At 52.0% G+C, this 20,313-nt stretch overlaps 10 protein-coding genes across 10 annotated transcripts; 1 reads left to right on the top strand and 9 right to left on the bottom strand.

Moving 5' to 3' along the window:
* Positions 1 to 130: 130 nt before the first annotated feature.
* DQ04_00381180 (hypothetical protein) lies at positions 131 to 367 on the top strand (the record flags this gene model as incomplete). The annotated part of the gene is made up of 1 exon (XM_009308899.1): positions 131 to 367. One exon carries the CDS (start codon positions 131 to 133, stop codon positions 365 to 367), a length of 237 nt encoding a protein of 78 aa, XP_009307174.1.
* Positions 368 to 912: 545 nt separating this feature from the next.
* On the bottom strand, positions 913 to 1,305 carry DQ04_00381170 (60S ribosomal protein L22; the record flags this gene model as incomplete). The annotated part of the gene is made up of 1 exon (XM_009308898.1): positions 913 to 1,305. The coding sequence occupies one exon, from the start codon at positions 1,303 to 1,305 to the stop codon at positions 913 to 915; it is 393 nt and encodes a 130-aa protein (XP_009307173.1).
* Positions 1,306 to 1,591: 286 nt separating this feature from the next.
* On the bottom strand, positions 1,592 to 2,104 carry DQ04_00381160 (hypothetical protein; the record flags this gene model as incomplete). Its single annotated transcript, XM_009308897.1, has 1 exon — positions 1,592 to 2,104. The coding sequence occupies one exon, from the start codon at positions 2,102 to 2,104 to the stop codon at positions 1,592 to 1,594; it is 513 nt and encodes a 170-aa protein (XP_009307172.1).
* A 249-nt stretch (positions 2,105 to 2,353) lies between these two features.
* Positions 2,354 to 3,346, bottom strand: DQ04_00381150 (hypothetical protein; the record flags this gene model as incomplete). Its single annotated transcript, XM_009308896.1, has 1 exon — positions 2,354 to 3,346. One exon carries the CDS (start codon positions 3,344 to 3,346, stop codon positions 2,354 to 2,356), a length of 993 nt encoding a protein of 330 aa, XP_009307171.1.
* Positions 3,347 to 3,960: 614 nt separating this feature from the next.
* DQ04_00381140 (ATP-dependent RNA helicase) lies at positions 3,961 to 6,537 on the bottom strand (the record flags this gene model as incomplete). The annotated part of the gene is made up of 1 exon (XM_009308895.1): positions 3,961 to 6,537. The coding sequence occupies one exon, from the start codon at positions 6,535 to 6,537 to the stop codon at positions 3,961 to 3,963; it is 2,577 nt and encodes an 858-aa protein (XP_009307170.1).
* Positions 6,538 to 6,994: 457 nt separating this feature from the next.
* DQ04_00381130 (hypothetical protein) lies at positions 6,995 to 7,609 on the bottom strand (the record flags this gene model as incomplete). The annotated part of the gene is made up of 1 exon (XM_009308894.1): positions 6,995 to 7,609. The coding sequence occupies one exon, from the start codon at positions 7,607 to 7,609 to the stop codon at positions 6,995 to 6,997; it is 615 nt and encodes a 204-aa protein (XP_009307169.1).
* Positions 7,610 to 8,131: 522 nt separating this feature from the next.
* DQ04_00381120 (ADP-ribosylation factor-like protein) lies at positions 8,132 to 8,671 on the bottom strand (the record flags this gene model as incomplete). The annotated part of the gene is made up of 1 exon (XM_009308893.1): positions 8,132 to 8,671. The coding sequence occupies one exon, from the start codon at positions 8,669 to 8,671 to the stop codon at positions 8,132 to 8,134; it is 540 nt and encodes a 179-aa protein (XP_009307168.1).
* A 260-nt stretch (positions 8,672 to 8,931) lies between these two features.
* Positions 8,932 to 11,256, bottom strand: DQ04_00381110 (gamma-tubulin complex subunit; the record flags this gene model as incomplete). Its single annotated transcript, XM_009308892.1, has 1 exon — positions 8,932 to 11,256. One exon carries the CDS (start codon positions 11,254 to 11,256, stop codon positions 8,932 to 8,934), a length of 2,325 nt encoding a protein of 774 aa, XP_009307167.1.
* Positions 11,257 to 11,655: 399 nt separating this feature from the next.
* DQ04_00381100 (GTPase activating protein of Rab-like GTPase) lies at positions 11,656 to 12,780 on the bottom strand (the record flags this gene model as incomplete). Its single annotated transcript, XM_009308891.1, has 1 exon — positions 11,656 to 12,780. The coding sequence occupies one exon, from the start codon at positions 12,778 to 12,780 to the stop codon at positions 11,656 to 11,658; it is 1,125 nt and encodes a 374-aa protein (XP_009307166.1).
* Positions 12,781 to 14,287: 1,507 nt separating this feature from the next.
* Positions 14,288 to 19,828, bottom strand: DQ04_00381090 (ubiquitin-protein ligase; the record flags this gene model as incomplete). The annotated part of the gene is made up of 1 exon (XM_009308890.1): positions 14,288 to 19,828. The coding sequence occupies one exon, from the start codon at positions 19,826 to 19,828 to the stop codon at positions 14,288 to 14,290; it is 5,541 nt and encodes a 1,846-aa protein (XP_009307165.1).
* Between the last annotated feature and the right edge of the window lie 485 nt (positions 19,829 to 20,313).

The following is a 20,313-nucleotide window of genomic DNA, read 5'->3' as shown; positions in this document are numbered from 1 at the left end:
CTCCGCCGGCACGGCCACAACGGCTGGCGGTGGCGGCGGCGGGATGCGTGAGGCGCAGAGTTCCATCACCGCACGGAACGCGAGCGGCTCGTACTGCGCGAGTAGCTGCTGAGAGCGAGGGAGCAGCAGGATGTTCTGCCGCCCCATCTCGTTCCGCAGCTGCGGCCAGCCCGTACCGTGCTCTCGGGCGGCGCTGTCGACATTCTTTCGCACAATCGCACGGTTCCAGTGGGACTGCTGCTCCACGCGGTACCGCGTCTGCGTGCGCATTAGGAAATACAACCGCTTCAGGCCAACCTTCCGCTCGAGGCGCGCTCTGCCACGGAGCATGCCGCGGATGCGGTTCAGCTCCAGCGAGGCCCTGTAGTTGCGCACAACGGTGGTGCAGCGCAGCATGTTGCGTCAGTGTAAACTACTCCTAAGCCGCTTTGGCTGCTGTTGTCGTCTAGAAGGATGTGACCGTAGTATACACAGAGTCCAGTCGCCACGCCCTGCTGCTGCTGGTGGTGGTGGTGGTGGTGGTCTCTCTCTTTTACTTTGTCACCGCCCCTCCCTTGTCGTTTTATTCTGCGAAGGGAGCTGTTGCGCGTTCAGAGACAAGGCGAGAAGCGGGGAGGGTGGGGAGCCCAATACAAAGGAAGAAAAAAGAAAAAGAAGAAGGGAAACAAAAAGAGAGACGTCATTGGAGTCATCCGTGGGCAGTGAGCAGGTTGGGCTTCATACCAAAACGCGAGCACAGCAAGGCACCAGATGGGCACTTACGCTGTTTCTCACCCGTGGCGGAATAAAGGACGAAACGAAAAAGAAAAGAACAGTGGCGGAGCAAAACAGGAAAAAAAGGAAAAGAGTCACAAAGTCGCTGTCCGCGGTGTGTGCGCCTGTGTGTGCACACGCCCTGTCCGACTGGCCACCTTACGCCTCCTCCTGGTCCTGGATGTTGAAGTACTTGAGCTGGTACATGTCCTTGCCCTTGGCGAGGATGCGGATCCAGTCGCGGAGGTCCTTCTTCTTGAGGAACTTCTTCGTGAGGTACTTGAAGTACCTCTTGCTGTACGCCATCGTCGTCGCGATCGCGAGCACGTTGTCGCGAAGGCTGATGCGCACCTTCTCCGTCAGCTTCCCCTTGCGTCCGTTCAGCTTCACGTTGTCCTGGAAGTACTGCTCGAAGTTGCTGAGGATCTCCTCGCTGAAGATGCCGTCGTTGGCGGGGATGGTGCAGTCAATCTTGAACACCCTCTTCCCCTTCGGCAGCTGTCTCTGGCGAACAAAGCCACGGGAGCCGACCTTAGCGCGAACTGCCACCATTTTTTCTCTTTGGTTTGCCCTGTGTGGTTGTTGTGCTTTGCCTATAGGCGAGAGCGCGACAGCAATCCCTCTTTTTCCTTTGGCCCTTCCCTGCAAGATAGTGCACCAGATGCAACAGAGAAACGAGAAAATAGTTCCTTAACAATAACAGCTAAAATAATAATAATCGTAATAAAGAAGATCCAATGGGGATTGCGGCACAATGGTTGCTTCTTTCCCCCTCGGCATAACCACCACCGACGACAAACAAAGTTGAAGCAGTAATCGCTGCTACAACAACTACCACTCAGCGTGCCTGCTCCCCTCCCCTCGGATGTTCGTCGGGTTCTTGCCCCTTGGCGTCCGCCTCCGTGTCGTCGATGAGCTCCTCCACGACTCGACTCTCACTTCTCTCATGCCGCTTTGCCGCAGCCTGTGCCTCCTTGCGGTTGCGACTCATCGCAAGTTGCCGGGCACGAAACTCCTTGAATTTCTTGCGCTTTTCAGCGTCCTCCTGGTCGCGTCGCCTCAACATCTCCTTCACACGCTCTGCCTCCTCCGCACGCCGGAGCTCCTCCTCCTCATCGATCCGCTGCTGCTCCTCTGGTGCAATCCACGGCTCGTCATCATCGGCGTCGGCGTCGATGCCGGCCTTCTCCAACTCGCGCCGCCGACGCTTTTCCTTCTCGTACTGCTTGATGTCGAAGCGGGCAATCGGCGTGTAGCACACACCGCGGAGCTGCTGCAGCAGAGGAACGGCGGGAATAACGCGGTGGTGATACCGTGCCACAGCGGGCTTCATCAGCAGAAAGAATGACATCGATGAATTCTTTCGCAGAAAAGCACGCAGGCACAGGCGGTGGGGCAGTTCCACCTACTCACCCCCTTCCTTTTGATTCTCCTCCCTATTTGTCCACCTATTCTCACGAGAAGTAAAGCGATGAAGTGTGTACCCTCAAACTGCCAACTGATTCACGGCACCACTTCCGCTGTGGGGAGGGAATGCAGTCAAACACAGCCAAACGGTAACGAAGAAGATACTCAGCGCACTCCACGGAAGTAATACCTGTCATCTTCCAACTTCCAACTCATCAACAGGCAGCAAACGACGCAGAAGCGCTACACTCGACATGCGAACACCGCACGCATTCAGCTCTTCTCGGATACCTAGCCGCAACTCGCGAAAGGACACATCACCAGGATTCACTACGCCTCGTTTTTTCGCGTCAAGAGCATCGCGTTGCAGTGCAAGGAGATCTGAGACCTGGTGGGTCAGGTTTTGCTCCACGGAGAGCACGCGCGCCTGCAGCAGTGTCTCCTTGGCGACGCCAGGGGGTGGCACATCACTCGTAGTCACCGCAGTCTCGGTCTCTACCGGTGCTGCGGCGCTAAACTCGGCTTCCTTGAGCTGCTCCACAACAATAGGCTCCTTCTCCGTCATATCATTGCAGAGAGGAATAGATGCACCCCCTTCATATGATTCGTCATGGCTTTCCTTTTCGATAAGACGCCTTTCCACCACTTGAATATTACCTTCCTGTTTTCCCTCTGAGTGAGGTGTGTACTGAAATAACATCAGAGACGTCAGTACGCTGTCTTCATTGACACTCGAATGGGTCGTTCGTGGCGTAGTGAATCGCAGCCGTGCGTCTGCACCCTTCGCATGGGGGCGACCCGGGGTGAATGAGACGATGCACGGTGAATCCTCACTTTCTTCTTGCTTCGGCTTCTTTTGACCCCCAGGCGTAGCTGCTGCGTGTTTACTGGCAGTAGCACCCTCGTTAACTAACTCTTGCTTCACTTCAGCAACTCTCTGACGCAGGCGGCTGGTGGCTGCGCTGAGGTGCTCCACCTCTGCCCACACAGCTTCGTCCAAGAGCGAGAGTGAGGACGTCACCGGGCCGCTGGCGACGGGAGGGGACTTGACACGCACGTGAGGCACGCAACGCGACGAGCTGCGAGGCACCGTTCGCGCCGCAGTAGGACTTTCGCGGTCGGAAAGTGTGACAAGCAACCGCTCCTGGCGCAATGGCACCTTTAGAGGCGTCTTGTGCCGTTGCATGAGCGATACCACCACTGCTGATGCTCCCGCTTCTTGTCGTCCCGGCCTTCTTTTTTTTTTTGTGGTTTCTTCTGGGTGGGTGGACTCTTCTGCACTGCTGCACCGCCCAATGCTGAGTAGCGTGTGTGCCCGAAAGGAAAACAAAAGAGACAAAAAATAAAAAGAGTGATCCACGAACAGGAGCCTGCAGCCGGTTTTTTTTTTCTTCGGAGCAACACATTCAAACCGACACCTCCCGCCCCCAACAAAACGACTAAAAAAAAAGGGCTGCAACTAAGATGCTTTAACCGAAATGTGCTTAAAATCTGCGTTTCCCCTCCCCCAGACGTTTGCCTCGCTGCCTTTATGAGTCTCACCCGCTGCTCTTGCGCAATTGTGTCTTCACTTTGCTCTTCCTTTGCGTGACCNGACAAAAAATAAAAAGAGTGATCCACGAACAGGAGCCTGCAGCCGGTTTTTTTTTTTCTTCGGAGCAACACATTCAAACCGACACCTCCCGCCCCCAACAAAACGACTAAAAAAAAAAGGGCTGCAACTAAGATGCTTTAACCGAAATGTGCTTAAAATCTGCGTTTCCCCTCCTCCAGACGTTTGCCTCGCTGCCTTTATGAGTCTCACCCGCTGCTCTTGCGCAATTGTGTCTTCACTTTGCTCTTCCTTTGCGTGACCTGCCCAGTGGCACGCTCAACCAGCTTCGCTTCCGCTTTTTTGGCCCCGAGTGCCTGCGCGCTGGTACGGAAGCCGCCCTTGCCACCCGCCGTGCCCATGTCCTTCTCGACGAGCAACGCCAACCGCTTCTTGAGCAGCTTAATGGCCTTCTCCTTTGATCTGTTCTCGTTGTCCGCCTCATCGTCAACCATGTCGTCCACCTCAATATCAGCCTCGCGGCTCATGCGACGTGCCCAGTTGTTCTGCGCTCTTGATTTGTCAATCTCCTTCTGCAGCTTGTCAATCTGCAGGGCTACCTTCACGTGGGAGTGAAGCTGATGCACAATAGTTGGTTGTAACGCAAACACCTCCATCTCGTTTGCCTGACGACCAAGGGAATCCATCAACTTCTTAAAGGAGACGTGCTCCTGCGCATTGACCATCAAGACAGAGAGGCCAGTGCCACCACAACGCGCCGTACGACCACAACGGTGAATATAAGCGTCGGTCGATCGTGGCACCTGGAAGTGGATGACGTATTTCAGACCCTCTACGTCTATACCACGAGAGGCAATATCAGTGGCCACCAACACAAGCTTTTCGCCCTTTCTAAACTTGTCAATGTACTTCAAGCGCTGCCGCTGTTGAAGCGAGGCGTGGAGTCCCGCCACAGGGATGCCGAGCACCTCCAACAGTTTCACCAATCGGCGAAGCATGGATATGGCGTTGACAAACACAATTGTGCGTTCACGGTACATCTTTAGGAAGTAGTATAGGTAGAGATCTTTGCTGTCACCGGGGCAACGCAGGTAGGTCTCTCGGATCTTAGTGGCAACGTCCGCCTTGGGCGAGATGGTGAACACATGGGCGTAGGAAGGCTTAATCTCCAGTTGCTGAAGAACTGTTGTCAAAGTGTCGGCGTTGGAGGTACGGATAACCGTCTTTTTTGACCGCAGATCCTTGCGTTCATAGTTTGTCTGAAGCGAAAGCGTCGCACTTGTGACGAAGGTGACAACGCGGTGACCTTCAGGCGGGTTGGGCGGCATTGGAATCGGACGCGGAGTGTCCTTCCGATGACGTTGCTGCAGCTGCTCTCCGCCTGCCTCATTGCTACTTTCAGCTGACTGTTTCGAAAATGGGACAAACGTCTGCGTTTCCGCGTCCCACCGACCCGCTTCTAGCTCCATTTCCCCCGTCTCCGCGCCCTCCTCACGCTCCTGCACAAAACCAGCGGGTAGCACCTCACAGTGAATGCGCTCTAGCATATTCTTCAACTCGTCAAAGCGGCCAGACTGAAGGAGTTTGTCAGCCTCATCGAGAACCACGTAGGCAAGGCGACGACTGATGCTATGACCAAGATAACAACCTTCGTTCTTCTGCACAAGTTCCCAAAGACGACCGGGTGTACATATCAGCACGTGTGGGTGACGATTCAGCACGCGCTGTTGCTTTTCCGGCGCCATACCGCCCACCACACACCCAATGACAACATGTCGCGCGTGTTGTGTCAGCTGCAGAAATGCTTCGTTGATTTGTAGAGCCAACTCGCGGGTGGGGGAGACAATAAGAGCTTGCATTAGGCGATTTTTTGATCCCGCATTGGCTGTTGTGGGAAGATCCTCCTCCTCAGCCTTTATCTCGTCCTCGGGCCGCTTGCGCTTTCTACCGCTCTTGTCAGCACCCTTGCTATGCGCTTTTTTCGCTACACAGCTCTTTTTACCCTTAGAGGCTTTTTGGCTGCGCTCCATCGTCTCGTCAACATTGTTCTGGTTCTCTTCTTCATTATCTTCATTGTTACCTTCATCATGTTCAGCTCCATTGGGGCACGATTTTTCAGTGTCGAGAGGTATTGCGGTTGTTGACAGAATATGATGTAGGATGGGCAGTGCAAAGGCCAGCGTCTTTCCACTGCCTGTTTCTGCAGAGATAATAACATCCTTGTGCCACTCTTGCTGCTTTTTACTTGCCTTCTTGGAAGAAGCATTCGCAGCAGCTTCTCCGCTGTCTTTTGAGAGAACACTAGGCAGCACCTCCTCTTGCACCGGCGTGGGGTGTGTGAACCTCATGGACTTCAGAGCCTTGAGGAGCAAAGGATGCAGGCCAACGCGGTCCCAGAAGAGGTAAGGGTCGCCATGATGCCGGTACTGATTCTTGTTCGCCGACGGTGCACTCTCCCTGCCGCCCCTTGCAGCGTCGTCATCCATGTGCACCTCCGGCAGAGCGAGCGGGTCACTCTCCGGCAGCGGCGCATCTGGCAGCGCCAATCGCGTGCGGGTGCCACTCACCTCTGCGGCGGGGCGCAGCAGCAAGTCGGTGAGGCTGCGGGGGTCCAGCGCCACCTCGCGCGCGGGCGCCGCGGAACCCTGCGAGATGTCCTCTACAAGTTCCTCCAGCGGCCGCGAGCCTCGTTCGATGTTGTCGAATCGGTTGTGCCGCCGCTTCGCCGCACGCATGCGTTTACGCAACTCGCTAGAGGCCTTGTGTCGCCCCTTCATGTCATTCTTGCGAACGCGTTGTTTAAACGTTGTCTTCTTCAGCGACATTACTTCCGTCTCTTTAGTTCTTCTTTGCCCCCCCCCCCCNAGAAAAAAAAAAAAACAACAACCAGCAGTAATGAGAAAGCCAAACAAGAGAATTCATAAGTTTTTTTTTAAAAAAGGGACTTTTCTGTGATCGACATGCGAGCGCCGCACAACTGTACGCAAGTGCGTATGCGTATATATGTGTGTGTGTGGGTATGTATGTATGTAAGTAAGTATAACGCTAGAAGCTATACACTTGGGGCGACCCTGCCCCCACAGTCCACACACCAAGAAGAGAGGATTACGAAAAGAACAAACTACATGGTGCGAGAATAAATTAAAAAAAGAAAAAGAAAACACCACGTGAGCTTGTGCTCGGGAGGCATAGAAAAAGACATTCTCCACCTCCGCTCAGTGGCCGACGACATAACTGTACGATACAGATCCTTCTGATGTCGGCTCTGTAAGATGTTGCACGTCATATAAACGATACAGAGGAGACCTTGCGGGCACCGCTTTTGAGCTCTTCGATTAGAAGTGCGTTCAAATCAGTCGTGTTTCTAAGATCGTGCTCTGCTCGCGCCAGCCGCTCCTCCAGATCCGCAATCTGTCCCTCGTAGCGGCAGCGCTGATGGAATAACTCTTCCTCCGTGTGGATATGTGTCTCCTGTAGCGACTGGTACGCCACCATGAGTGACGAGGGCTCAGCAACAGAAGCAGTAGCAGCGGCGGCAGCAGCGTATTTGTTGTCACTGTCTTTGTAGTCACTCTTGTTATTGGTGGTGGCGTTGGAAGTTATGTGCTGCCAGCGAACCGCGCCACGCCGCTGCCCGTGTACCTGCTCCCACCTTAGGGCGACAGTGAGCAGATCGATGGCCCGCGTATTCTCTGCATTTTCCTCCTGCAGAAGACGCATATCCGCAATCAGGCGGCAGCAATTGTTGCAGCGGTTCGATGAGGAGGGCGTCTCCACGGAGGGGATAAGAGGGCGAGGCCAGACCGTATCCTCCGCATCAATGACAAAGGAGCCGTGCATGCACTTCTCTGGAGAAGCGTAGCGCCTGCGCAATCGGCGCAGCAGACTCGTTTCCATCTTACCCCACCTCTGACCTCCCCTCTCTTTCTCAGGCTCCTCCAAATGTTCAATCAAGGCGTGGTAGAATGCCGTATCATGCTATGACAGGGAAGGTAAAACAGAGGCAGCAGAGGTATAGCGTCAATGCACACACCGCTTCTCGCAGGCCCTCACATTTGCCTCGAAGCATTAAGCAGAGTACATGTGGCCAATACACCAAGAAAAATGAAACTAAGAACACAAAACAAAAGCATTTCCTCCACGGCGATAGCAAATTCTCACAACACTTTTGTTATACTCATTTCTAACGATACTCCTTGAAACTCTTCTCTCTTTCTTTTTTAAAAAAAATTCTTTCGTGCTTTTCCTTACTATATTTAGTGGCAGTGGCAATAAAAATACCGCATTGATAATGACGGTGACAGTAATAATAATATTGACAGTGGGACTGTTTCCCCCTTTTTTCTGTGTGAGGGTGGTTGAGGGTGGTTGGGGTGGGGGCTCTTTGTTCCTATTCTCTGTTGTTCTACTTCGCGCGATTCAATTATGAGAATTTTTCACCAGCCAGTCTACAACCTCGTTGATGTTAATTTGTCGAAGTGCTGATATGGGGATGACCAACCATGGATTGTTGTGGATGGCCTGGAGATTCAGAAACTGAACACACTCCTCCTTACTCATGTGGGGTTCCAGGTCAATCTTGTTGAGGCACACCAGCATCGGCAAGCCGTGCAGGGTCTTGTCCTCGAGCAACCTGTGTAGTTCACGCTTTGCAAGCTCGGTGCGCTGCAGGTCGCTGGAGTCCACGCAGTAGATGATGCAGTCGCACCCCTGCGTGTAGCGGCCCCACTCGTTGCGGAACCGCTCCTGGCCGCCGAGATCCCACACCTTGAGCTGCACGCCCTGCTTGCGCACCATCTTCACATTGAGCCCCACAGTGGGAAATGTCTCGATAGGGTGACCCACAGACAACACGTTGAGCAGCGTCGTCTTGCCGCTGTTCTCCAGTCCAACAAGGCACATTTCGAGCTTCTTCTCGCTTGAGAACAGCTCCTTCATCTTGGCCAGAAGGGCCCCCATTTGCTACACCTCCCCCTTTGTTCGCTCTTCTGCGAAGCATGTTATAAACAACAACAGAAAAACAACAGCAACAGAACAGTGTCAGCCAACACAACAGCCCATAAGCACATCCTTATCCCGGAAAAAAAAAAAGACAACTAGCACCAAAAAAAAGGTGCAACATGCATGTGTAATTGTGTTGTGTCTAGAATGCGGGTAATGCTTCTTTGTTTCTTTGTGTCTCCCTGCTTCTTGAATACGCGTCTACACGTCCAGAGCGTTTAACGACGACGACGCTCCGCAGATGCAGCAGACATGGGCTCCGTTGACGAACCCGCGGCGTAGAGCACACGATACACACCGTTGCGGTCGTAGAACCCGCTGAAGTCAATCCACGTCAGCAGCGGAATGAGCTGCGGGTAGTCCGCGCCAACAGGCGAGGCAAGCTCAGAGAGTGACTTGAGGAACTTCTCCTCAACGCTCTGCAGCGTGTCACGCACCTGCTCAGCGGTGAGGCGCGCCAGCACTTCCCGCCGCCCCATCTCACTGAAGCTAGAGGCAATCTCGAGCATGCGTGCGAGACTGCGGAAGCGATGGGTGCTCGAGAGCACAAGGCCGAGTTCTACGCCCTCAAAGAAGTCGTGCAGAGCATTGCTAACAGCGAAGATACTTTCTGCCTGGCCGATGCGGCCCATCATGCGTCCCCAGAGCGGCTCTACAACAAAATGCGCAGCGTAAAATTGGAACTGGCGGATAAATTGAATAAACTGGTGTTTGATACCATACGCCTGCGGGTGATACTGTTGACCTTCACCCTCTGTCCACGCCGTGGTGAGGTTCCGTTCGCACATTTTTAGCCATGTGAAGAGGCGAAAGATGACGTTGAAATGTTTTAAAACAGGAGGGTCAAGAACCATTGTGAGTGGCCACTTGAGATCAGCCTCTAGTTGGAGTAGCTCAATACAGCGATGCGTTTCTATGTGCATTGCACTCCGCCTGCCGGATGAACCTCGCGGAGGTTGCTCATCAGATTGCTGCTCGAAGGAGCCATTAACGTATTGCTCAATGGTACTATCAGAGAAGCTGCAACCAATGGCAGTGTGGTAGAGGTCGGTCCCACAGCATTTTGAAATCGCCGCCTGAAGGAGCACCCGCACCGAGTGAACTTTTACCTGCACAGGTGATTTGACGAGGAGTTCCTCCGCACTGTCAAGGAAGTCAACCAGCCAGTCGCCACGCTGGTGAAGGAAGTAGCACTTTAACGAAGACAGGTGTCCAAGAAGATCTACTTGTGATCCCAAGAAGAGCTGCAGCACCTCCCCACTGGCAATCTCATATGATTCCTCCACCATGCGCAGCAACTTATCAGCACCAGACCAGAGAAGGATATTCTCCGCGACATCTCCGAACACGGGAAGGCTCCCGTTGTATTCACGCAAAAGACAGCAGTATTTCCCGGTGTAGAACACCATCTTGGCGATTTTTGAACTCGCTAGTAGGAAGCTCGGAATCATGTTTTTATTCATTGAAAAACGTCGTTCAAATGCCATCGCTTCCTCAGCAGCCGCCTCACCGTAGTCATCACCGCCAGTAGAGTTCGGGAAGATGCGGCTCACAGAGCTCTTGATGCCACTACCAGTGGCTGCCATCAGCATTGTTGTTGATGTTGCTGTGGTGGTGGTGCTGGATAGCGGGCGAGCCTCAGAAATGAAGAACTCCCCGTACAGGTCTTCCAGCACACCCTCGTGCATCCATCGGTGCAGCACACGCAAGTATGGCACCGATGCCCGGCGCAACAGGAGCAGTAGAAGTTCGTCATCCTCCTTGCTACCTGAGCACTTCTCCGCCTGCTCATGGATGTGGTTGAGGAGCCGCCAACCCGCCATTGAGAGTGTCCCCTCCTCTTCCAGTATGGCGTCTGTTGGCAGCACTTGCCGTAGTCGCACAATGTGGTGTCCGGCGCGCATCACCTCCGAGATAACACCCATTAATGGCATTGCACGGTTCTGCGCCCACCGCTGAAGGTTGGCAACCTCGTGCGCGTAGCTCGTACACACCTCTGAGACCACCTCCCCGAGGGCCATCGCTACAAGACTCTTGCCAATGTACTCCGCACGCTCTACCTTGCGGAGAGCAACAAAGGCATCCGCAACGGGGATAATTGTCTTGCACAAGCTGCGCATCGTGATCGGCACGTGCCGCGAGACCACAAAGCCGTCACGTGAGGCCTGCAGAAGTGATCCACCGTGCCCGACGACTGCAGCCAAGACCTCCGCCGTCACTACACGGTCCTGGATCTCTTCCGGCACGTCCTCTAGCTTCGTGTAATCTGCAAAGTAAGGGCTCATCGATGTGGACCCGGCTACTGCTGTTGCTGCTGGCACCGCGGTGCGTGCGGCATTTCCAGCAACTGGGGCTGAGCCAGCGGGAGCGGCTGCGCTACGCTTCATCCATTCGGTCTCCAGTATAGCGATGCTGATGGGATCTGTGAACCCCGCTGCAACAATGACAGCGCGCCTGTCTGAAGCATGTTGCACCTGCTGGAATGAAACGCCACGGGATTCTAAAGCCGTCAAAAAACTTGCCCATGAATGGGTATTAGCCATTGTTCCAAGTGGTTCTATGTGCTTCTCAGCCGTCCTACTCCCCCAGTGTCGTTTGAAGGGGGGATGCCAAGCTGTGGTAAGATGAGTAAAGGCGAAAGAGTGAGGTGACGCCAAGGAACGCACAAACACAAACCGACAACTTCAAACACGGCTTCTCTTGTGATCTCACTTCCTCGGGAAGAGGGAGCTACTGATCAGGTTCAGAGCAAAAAAAAGAGGTTAAGAGGAAACGGATATATATATATATATATATATATCCCCTCTAATGTACTCTTCTTTTTACTTGCAACATGTGCAAGAACAACACCGGTAACTAACAACCCAACCAACTCACCCACCGAAACCTCAAATCGACCTAACAAAGCAGGTGGAGGCTTTCAATTTTGTGATGAGAACGACCTATGAGAAGAACGAAGAAAAGAATGACTTACCTTTGCCCTGGGCTCGATCAATGTCGTTCGCCATGCGATGACATGCGTCACGCCACACCATCTCATCCGAGCGCAACAGCAGAATCACATCGCGTAGTGTGACAGCCTCTGTTGAGGTATCCTCGTTTTGCGGCGTTTCCGCTTTGCGTGACTCCTCCGACTGTTCCGGTAGGTTGGCATCCCGCAGATCACCAAGAGAAACTTCAGCAGTTTTGAAACGGTGTAAGCTCCAGTAGTCTAGCGCCGCCTGAGGAATGTTCCGTTCGCTGACCTTTCTAAGGTCAATGTCGTTTATCATGTGAGTCCAAATGACCACCGACTCTTCGCCAAGATATCCCATTAGCCGATAGGCCATCCGTGGATACACCAGAAAGAGAATAAAGAAGATGATAAAATGTCCTGCTTGTAGAATAAGTGCTGCGGCGCGCTCCATGTACGTGATCTCCGTCATTAACATGAGAATGTGGGCATGACAAGCATGCGACTCGGCTTGTGTTAACAAGCCACGCACTTCCAAAGCGAAACCTCCTTCCACTGAGGCACATACCGCACCTTTCTTCTTGAACATCATCCGAAGAAAGGTGATCATGGCCCCAGCAAAAGGTGAGGCGGGAGCCATGACTTTGAGCATTGTGGCACGGTGCATATACCGCTCGCGGAAGAGTTTGTCGGCGCACCACCGCAGCAACTTGACAAGGTAAATGCAGCAATGGTCGTTAACACGTCCAGGCGGGGAGTGGCTAAGTGGTTCACTCTCAAGTGCAGTCAGCTCTTCCAACTTGGAAATTGGATTTGCAAACGTGAACCGCGACGATGAACCCATGAAGGGAACATACAAAGGGTTCCTAGGAGCGTTTACCTCAACCTTCGTTGCACCAGGTGTTTCTTCTTCTACTGACACTGTGGATGCTCCTGCTTCTGCCTCTGCTTCTGCCGCCACCTCAGTGGTACTGGCACCGGTAGTGGCCTTGCTGGTGGTGTCAAGGCGCATGGAAAAGCGGATGGCGGGGGAGAGGATCCCCACACGCACCGCTGCCGCTTCGGCAGCAGCCAACGTCACCACTGTGCGCACGGCGATAGCACGCCGGAACATCGCAACTCCCCCTTTATCAATCTACGCAAATTGCTGCGTTGTCGATTAAGACTACGTTGTTCCTTTGCTGTGCCAAAGATTGTGCACCGGGTAACAAGAAAAGAACAAAAACAACAACAACAACTATATATGCCCCACCAAAGGATGAACTATTCAGCGTGGCAAGTGCAAATAGAGAGCATTCCGTGGTATCTATGTCAGTGGAATGGAACATACGCAGTTGACAATATGACGTATCAAAGGTCATTTCCCACGCTGGGTTTCTGCCCTTCCCACCCGAGTTGTATGCGTCTCTCACGACGAATAGTGGAGACCGGAAAATAAACTGCAACTGAATGAGAATGAGAAGCCGATCATGAGAACAAAAAAAAAATTATTCACAGCAGAAGTACAAAGCATAATGCGCAGTGTGCCGTACCCCCACTCACAACAAACAATAAAGCTCATCTTGCGCCGTGTACAGTTTCTCTACCTGTGGTACTGGTGCGTGCTTTACCACGCTCAGCGGGACATCGGGAAACAGGGGGAAAAACCATGTGGGAGAAGCACTCATCGGTGAAACTCGTTCCGCGTGGTGGCTGAGAAGACATGAAAATACGTTGATTTTGAAGAAATGAAGCAAAAAAAAAAAAGAAACAAGGCTAATTTCTCAGTATCCATACACACACACACAGGTGCACAAGCATAAATGTAGGCAGTTTATCAACTTGGATGTTTTTTTTTCTGTTGCTTGTCGTTTCTCTTCTCGACTATTTGCTTGTTGCATTTGCACCGCACGTTATGTCATTCGTTTTCCCTCACTCTTCCCCTTTCCTCGCGGTCGCCCTTCCACTGAGCCGCCGGCGTGCGCGTTCTACTCGCCCCCCTCCCCACACTCACCCTTGATTACGATTTGTTAAGACGTATTACGGTGGTGAGGGGCCGTACGGGGGACAAAAAAAAACCGAAGAAAAGGCAAAACAAAACGGACAAAAACGGACACACACGGAGAGATATAGGAAACCCGTCAGCACTTGAATAAGCAAACAAACTAAAAAAAAAAGAGGGGGAGGAAGGGAGGGGGAAATGCCTTGCTGCAGAATGCACGCTCAATTGAATACAAGACAGGGGCGTATTTCGCGTCACTGACGGCAAACGGGGACGCACCACTCTCCAGGTGAGCCCCACAAGGCGAGAGAGAAGCCACCCCCCACTTTGCGCAATAAGAAAAGAAAACACTCCAAGACCCGCTCCTACTTACACAATAGATACACAGGGGAAGAAGAAAGAAAAAAAAAAAAAAAACAGGGAAAATCACAGAAAAGGAGAAAATCACACACTTCCATCCACATAAAGGAAAACAGTCACCATCCCTATTCGCATTGAATATCGATTTTTTTTTTCTTGCTGATGGCCAGAAGTTTACGTCTTCTCGCTTCGCTTCCTGTTGTACTGCTTTTCTCCCTCTAATTTTTTTTTTCTCTGGCTCCGTATCATTATCTCTTTTTTTGCTGCTTATTCTTCTTCTTTAGGTGAGTAGAAAACAATCCTGTCCCTCCGTTACAGCTATCTGCAATTTATCCCGCAGGACAGCCTTGGAGCTGTAGCTCGGCAGCTTAAGGTAGTGCGCGCATGTGTTGACGGTCGGAAGCGACTCGTCCATAAGCTGCTGAAGCGCCCTGCTGCTCTTTCCCTCAACACAATCCCGGGCAGGGGACATGTTGCCCACGTTGTCCTCACCCACTCCCACGGCGCGGCGTACAACGGTGATGGGCGGCTGCAGACCGCCGAGGGGAATGCGTGCGGACCCCGACACAAAGCGCAGAAAAGCACGCTGCAACGGTGCGTCCCAGTTGCTCACTACGTCCAACAAATATCCTACAACTGGGGAATTCTTGTCGTAGCCGTGAGCAGTTGTGATGTCTCGCTTGAGGTCCTCGGGGCGTTCCCATATTTTTCCATTTGGACCAGAGATCAGGAGCTGCAGCTCACCAATGCTGAAGAGCTCAAGATGCTGAGGGATTACTGTGTAACGCAATCCCTGCATGAAATGTGCGAGTGGTCTAAAGAAGACAGTCGTGCATAAATACCGCCGTACTGCCCGGACATATTTGCTGATGTTATGCGCGTTCACTGGCTTGGTGGCTCCGTTATGGCACAGTTCAATTTCCCCATCCACCTTGGTTGCGTCGCTGTGCGGTAACACAAACATGAGTTCGCAAGCTTCAAGCTCCTCTGCATTGAGAGACTCCAGCCAGTCAAGGTGCTGATTCAGCTCTGGTTCAATCTCACTCAGGTGATTCTTGTCGACGTTGCCAAGAATGCCCCGCAAAAAGCAGGGATGCAGCGGGAGGTCAACCACACGCTCCTCCATTAGAACACGCCCCACCAACAGCCCAAGGAGTTCAAAGTACGATAGAGACTCTGCCGTTTGAGATGCTGCGGGAAGCAATGGAAGTTGCACGCGTCGCGCAGGTGTACCCAATATGTCAGTGAATTCTTCTGTTCGCCACATCTGAAGTTTTTGATCCTGAATTTGACTCGAGAACAAGTTATAGAATTCCATCGCGGGTCCCACACCAAGGCCATTCTCATTCTTGAACTCAACACTCAGTGAAAGTGGACACATAGCATGGGCACGCAGCACCCTTGCGCCGCTTCCCAGTATATCTTCCCGCTCAACCGTCACTTTCTTCGTGCTACGCATGCTCGTGTCGGGTCTAATCCACTCCAGGCCGTGCACACTGACCCCATCGCTTGACCTCGCTGAAATTTCTTTCATTTTCTCCAGCGAAGCAGTTGGTACACGACGCACCGAAAGAAGAAGTTGCAATAGCGTTCGTCGGATATCGAAGCCGAATACCTGTGGATAATTCCAGAGAATGTAGCTAGCGAGGTGCTGACTATTCTGGCCATTCATGCATGCTCCGAGGACAGTAAAAGTGAGTGGTGGCAACATGAGTGCACTTAGGCTGTTGTAAAAGCCGTGGATAAGGGCAGCACAGAGACGACCTTCATCTTGACAAACGTTAACATCCGAAGCATGCAGAATCCGCCTCAGCTCATCCAAAAGCCTCGCCACGGACCCCAAACAGGATTGGGGTCCGGGAGAATTCGTCAACCGTGCAAATACTTCCTTTGGTGAGCAGCTAGCGTTTTTATAGATTCCCCTCGTCTCATTTCCCCTGAAGCTCCTTATAACAGGTTCCTTCACGATGACGTATTCAATCGTATGTGCTGTTGTCCACAGCGACAAGACGCGCTGCATCGCCTTTGGTGATCCGTACCTTTCGAATTTCTCTCCCTCCCCAAATGTGTCGGCACGTTCCTTCATCATCTCAGGGTAACATCGGCTACTGCATACTTCCAACACAGATGCTGACAGGTTTGGCACAGGTTCACCATCGCACAAGAAAACGATGTTGTCTAGAGTGATCATATTTGGCTTATCACTAAAGGGCCCCAATGGCATTCGCCCCACCGAATTTGGTGTTTGAAAAGCCGTTTGCAAATTGTCCATCCCTGGCACTGCTGCTGACACCACACACAAAACTTGCTCACTCGCGGAGGTTCCCCCCTGCGGTTCTAATGGCACAGCTAACATACCAGAACTCAGGCTCCCTCGACTCTCTGTCATGTTCGAGGATGGGTGCGGCACTGAGGGAAATGAAGGGCTCAGCTCATCATCTCCATCCCTCGTCGCTTCCATGTCGGAAAGCAGAGGTTCAGGAAGAGAAAGGGCATTCCCCAATTCTAGGCCTCGTGGCAAAAGGAATCTTCGCATAAACCATGGTTCAGAGTCTCGCCTCCCTCCATCAGCGTATTGTCGATTCAGTTGTAAAAGTATATATTTTGCGAGATAGTGAAGTGGTGTTGTTGGGAGAATGCTTAAGACGCAACTTTCCGCCTGGACATCAAGAAGGGTATACTTTGCCCCGTCAATGATTAAGCTTCGACGTGAAGAGGAATGCGACCAGGTACTAGTTGTCATGCCGACAGCTTCCAACTTTACGCGAAGTGGCGTCCACATTCGATTTGTCATGGCAGTCATGGCTTTGCTGCGACGAAGGCGGCGCGTGAACCTTGTTGGATGCCGCTCAACAGCGTTTATTTCTTCCAAAGTGGCGAGATCCATGTCTTCATTCATCACCCGTACAAGGCCCGCTCGCACGTCAGCAAATGCTTCCCTTGCTTCTAAATCCAACACAGGATCCGCCACAGAATCTCTTAGAGTATCTGCAAGGTGATCGAGAAACTCAGGGCTCCCATGCACGAGAGAGGACAGGTCATTCCTACGCCCCTTCATGTATTCGTGAATGCCGAGCACCTGCTGCACTCCCAGAGGGTGGTCCATGTGCATTTCAGCGCGCGCCATGACGTCGGTGACAATAGAGTGACTCGAACAGGTAGACGCAATAGTCCCTTTCGCTGAGTCAAGAGGATTTGGATTTTCACCCATCTGGTAACTTGCATTCGAAAATGACGATGAATGCACACTTGATGAAACAAGCAAGAGTCCACGCATAATCGCCTCCACATCCCCACGCATGAGCACAAACACCTGCTCCATTAGTTTCAGTCGTACCCCTTCTATGGACTCCGCTGTGGAGTGGAAAGAACATAAATAGGCTCCTGTGCTGCCATACACTGCACTGCGAAGGATTGACTGATGCTGACCAATCCCGCCAGAAAATGTCTCGATTATTTGGCATAAAATGAACTTCTGGTTATCAGTGAATAGGTTCACCCCGGGCCTACATGAGAACTGCAAAATAAGCATTGCACTTAACGCGCTCATCTGTGTTTCACAAGCCAGACTCATGGAGGGCATACGACAGAGTGGCTTTAACCCTAGTGGAAGCAAAGCCTGTGTAAAGGATTCATCACAGTGAAGCTCTCTAAAGGGATATACCCACGACACTATCTGTTCAGAGGATCTGCATGTGGTGGCCAAGTATAAGAAGACATTTCCTAGCATCGGACACAAACCATCTAGTTTGTCCCGCAACTTTCGCGAGCTATCGCTTCGACGACCCTTTCGACCAACACGGAAAAATTCTGCCACGAGATCCACACACCGGAGAATCAGGATGGAGCAGTGACGCGCGATGATAGGACACACCGTGCGCTTAATCACCGTGATCAGAACAGGTAAACACCATGAAATCACCTCTTTTATTACCGGGCCCTGCAAAAACTGCATGCGGGAGAATGAACTACGCAAAAGCTCCTCACGAACATCTCGAAGCAAATCTCGGGTTGCGGCATCAGATTTGTCGTTGTTTTCGCCCCAGTTTGTACCTTTATTCACGCCAGGATTTCTTCCTCTACGCCAGTGTGTTACGTCAACACAGCAGCAGCACACGCCGTCTCCTTCCACCAAGCGTCCATTCGTGTCTCCGTTCAGCTGCCTAAACCCCCTGCTGGGTGCGTCATGCAGTGACGGAATGCCTCTCGCCATCTCCCCGGCATCGTTTAGAGCTAAAGCCTCTTCCTCCGCCCCATTTACTGTCATGGCTGATATTCCTCTAGCTGCATTTCCTTCACGACGCCCATATTTGGGCTCCTCACGCAAGGACGGAAACGGCCGTGGTGAAACAGAAGCGAAGGCGGGGGAACAAGACGTGTTGCTCTCCTTACAAGTACAGCGCATGGGTCGTCGGTGTAAGTAGCCGGCAAGTATAGACCGACGGTAGATACCATGAGGGTACGAAGAGTGTTCCTTACTTGTATATTGCATATTGTTGAAGTCAACCTTAAGAAGACGTGATGCATGGTTCACCTCATATGGTGTAAACCGTGGCGATTTGCGCTGTCTTTCGTATTCTTCTTCCAGACGCTTGCTGAGGCTATCACTGCAATCACTCTTATTGTGGAAGTCGTCTTCCCATTGCCAGATGTAGTGGGGCAGTGTGACATAGTAGTCACTTTCATGAGCAACCAATGCACCGGGCATAATCGTCAAGAGAAACTCCAGCAGGGGAGTGATTTGTTGCTCTTCAGCAATACACGGAATAGCATTGACATCATTTCCTAAGAGAGCCTCAGCGAGTGCCCCGCCATTGTATGAAAGTTGTCTCGTATCACCACTGAGCACTCCGCTAAGGACACCACACAAAGAGCTTAGGACGTGGTATTTAAGAAAGGTTTGAATCGCAATAGCTGGGTCTGTGAGGTATAGAGTTAGCAGTGGCGAGCATGCCGCATCTCGAAACGCGGCTGCTTGTGAACCCATAGACGGTATCTGCTTTAAAACACTGACGAGTGCCGGCACAGCTTCGTTCACAATAGTGGCGTTTTTGAGGATAATCTCCCCAGAGAGCATCATTCGATCAAATACTATGGCGACACACTCCATAAGGCGCAGCAAGTACGCCTCGTTCTCCTTTGTCAACCGTTCAGCAGGCCGCCCATCAACAAGGAGTTCCTGAACTTGTTGACCAAACCGCCCCATGAGAATGCTGGATGGCTTGGCGAGATATGTGCTCCACTCCTCCACCCGTGCCGCACCGAGAAGGTGGCAGAGACACTTGAGGCACAGCATACGTAGGTGATGCGTGGTCAATCGAGCCTCAAGAGCCACAATTGCCGCGACAGCGTGGTTGCAAACCATCTGACTGTTCGCCTCAAGTGCGACGTGACTAATGCATTTTAAGAGTTCCTCCAACAGCGTGTCGTTACCTATGGGCCTTGTGTCTTTCACGAGGCGCAGTAGCGGTTGCACGCCCTTTGCAGCGGCGATGGCAAATCCTCCACGTGGAACGAGATCTGCCAATAACGACAGTGCTTGCACCGTCAGAGGCCGCACTTTACCGTAATCACACGGAGAAACACTTGCAAGTGTCGATACTAGCAGTGTGGCGTGACGATCTACGCTGAAGCGTCTTATAAACTCTTCATCACCGAAGCAAAGAGAGAAGCAGACGCCCTCCAACGCCCCGAGCAAGCGCTGACACGACGTCTCACATTTACTCTGCTTGTAGGCACTGAGGGCACTCTTCAAACACACTGAAAGCGATTTATCCCGCCTGGCAACTTCAGCAGCAGAAGCAACAACGGGTGCATACATTTTCTAACGCTACCTATACTTTTTTACCTCTTTTTGAGGGGTTTCACGCCCGGATTGGTGCGTCGCCTGGACGGAAAACAATATCTCTCTACTTATCTATAAATAGATAAGTAGGTAGATATGTGTGCCAGTGTACTGGCCACACGAACTGACACTGCGGGATCAGGCGGCGATAGCAATAGTCCGTGATAGGCCAGAGTTTGTGTGAGGCGAAACCTCCAACAAAAGAAAGCGATTGAGGTTAACCAACTACCTGGTTGAGAGAACACAGCCACGGAGACACAAAATATTCATTATATTTTTTTTTGTTAAAAGAGGAAAGAGAAAAGCAGAAAAAAAATGGAAGAAAAGAGTCGTGCTAGAGAAGCAGGGACGACATAGATTTATCAAACACATCATAACACGGAGTGAGGAAGAAATGAGAAGGCAAACGCTTTTGCAGCGCGCATCAGTGAGATGTACTTCATTCCCCTTCCTTCGTGGTA

This window comes from Trypanosoma grayi, assembly GCF_000691245.1.
Source record: "Trypanosoma grayi strain ANR4 Tgr_38_V1, whole genome shotgun sequence".
Taxonomy (NCBI): Eukaryota; Euglenozoa; class Kinetoplastea; order Trypanosomatida; family Trypanosomatidae; genus Trypanosoma; species Trypanosoma grayi.
This window is presented reverse-complemented; position numbering and strand designations above follow the sequence as displayed.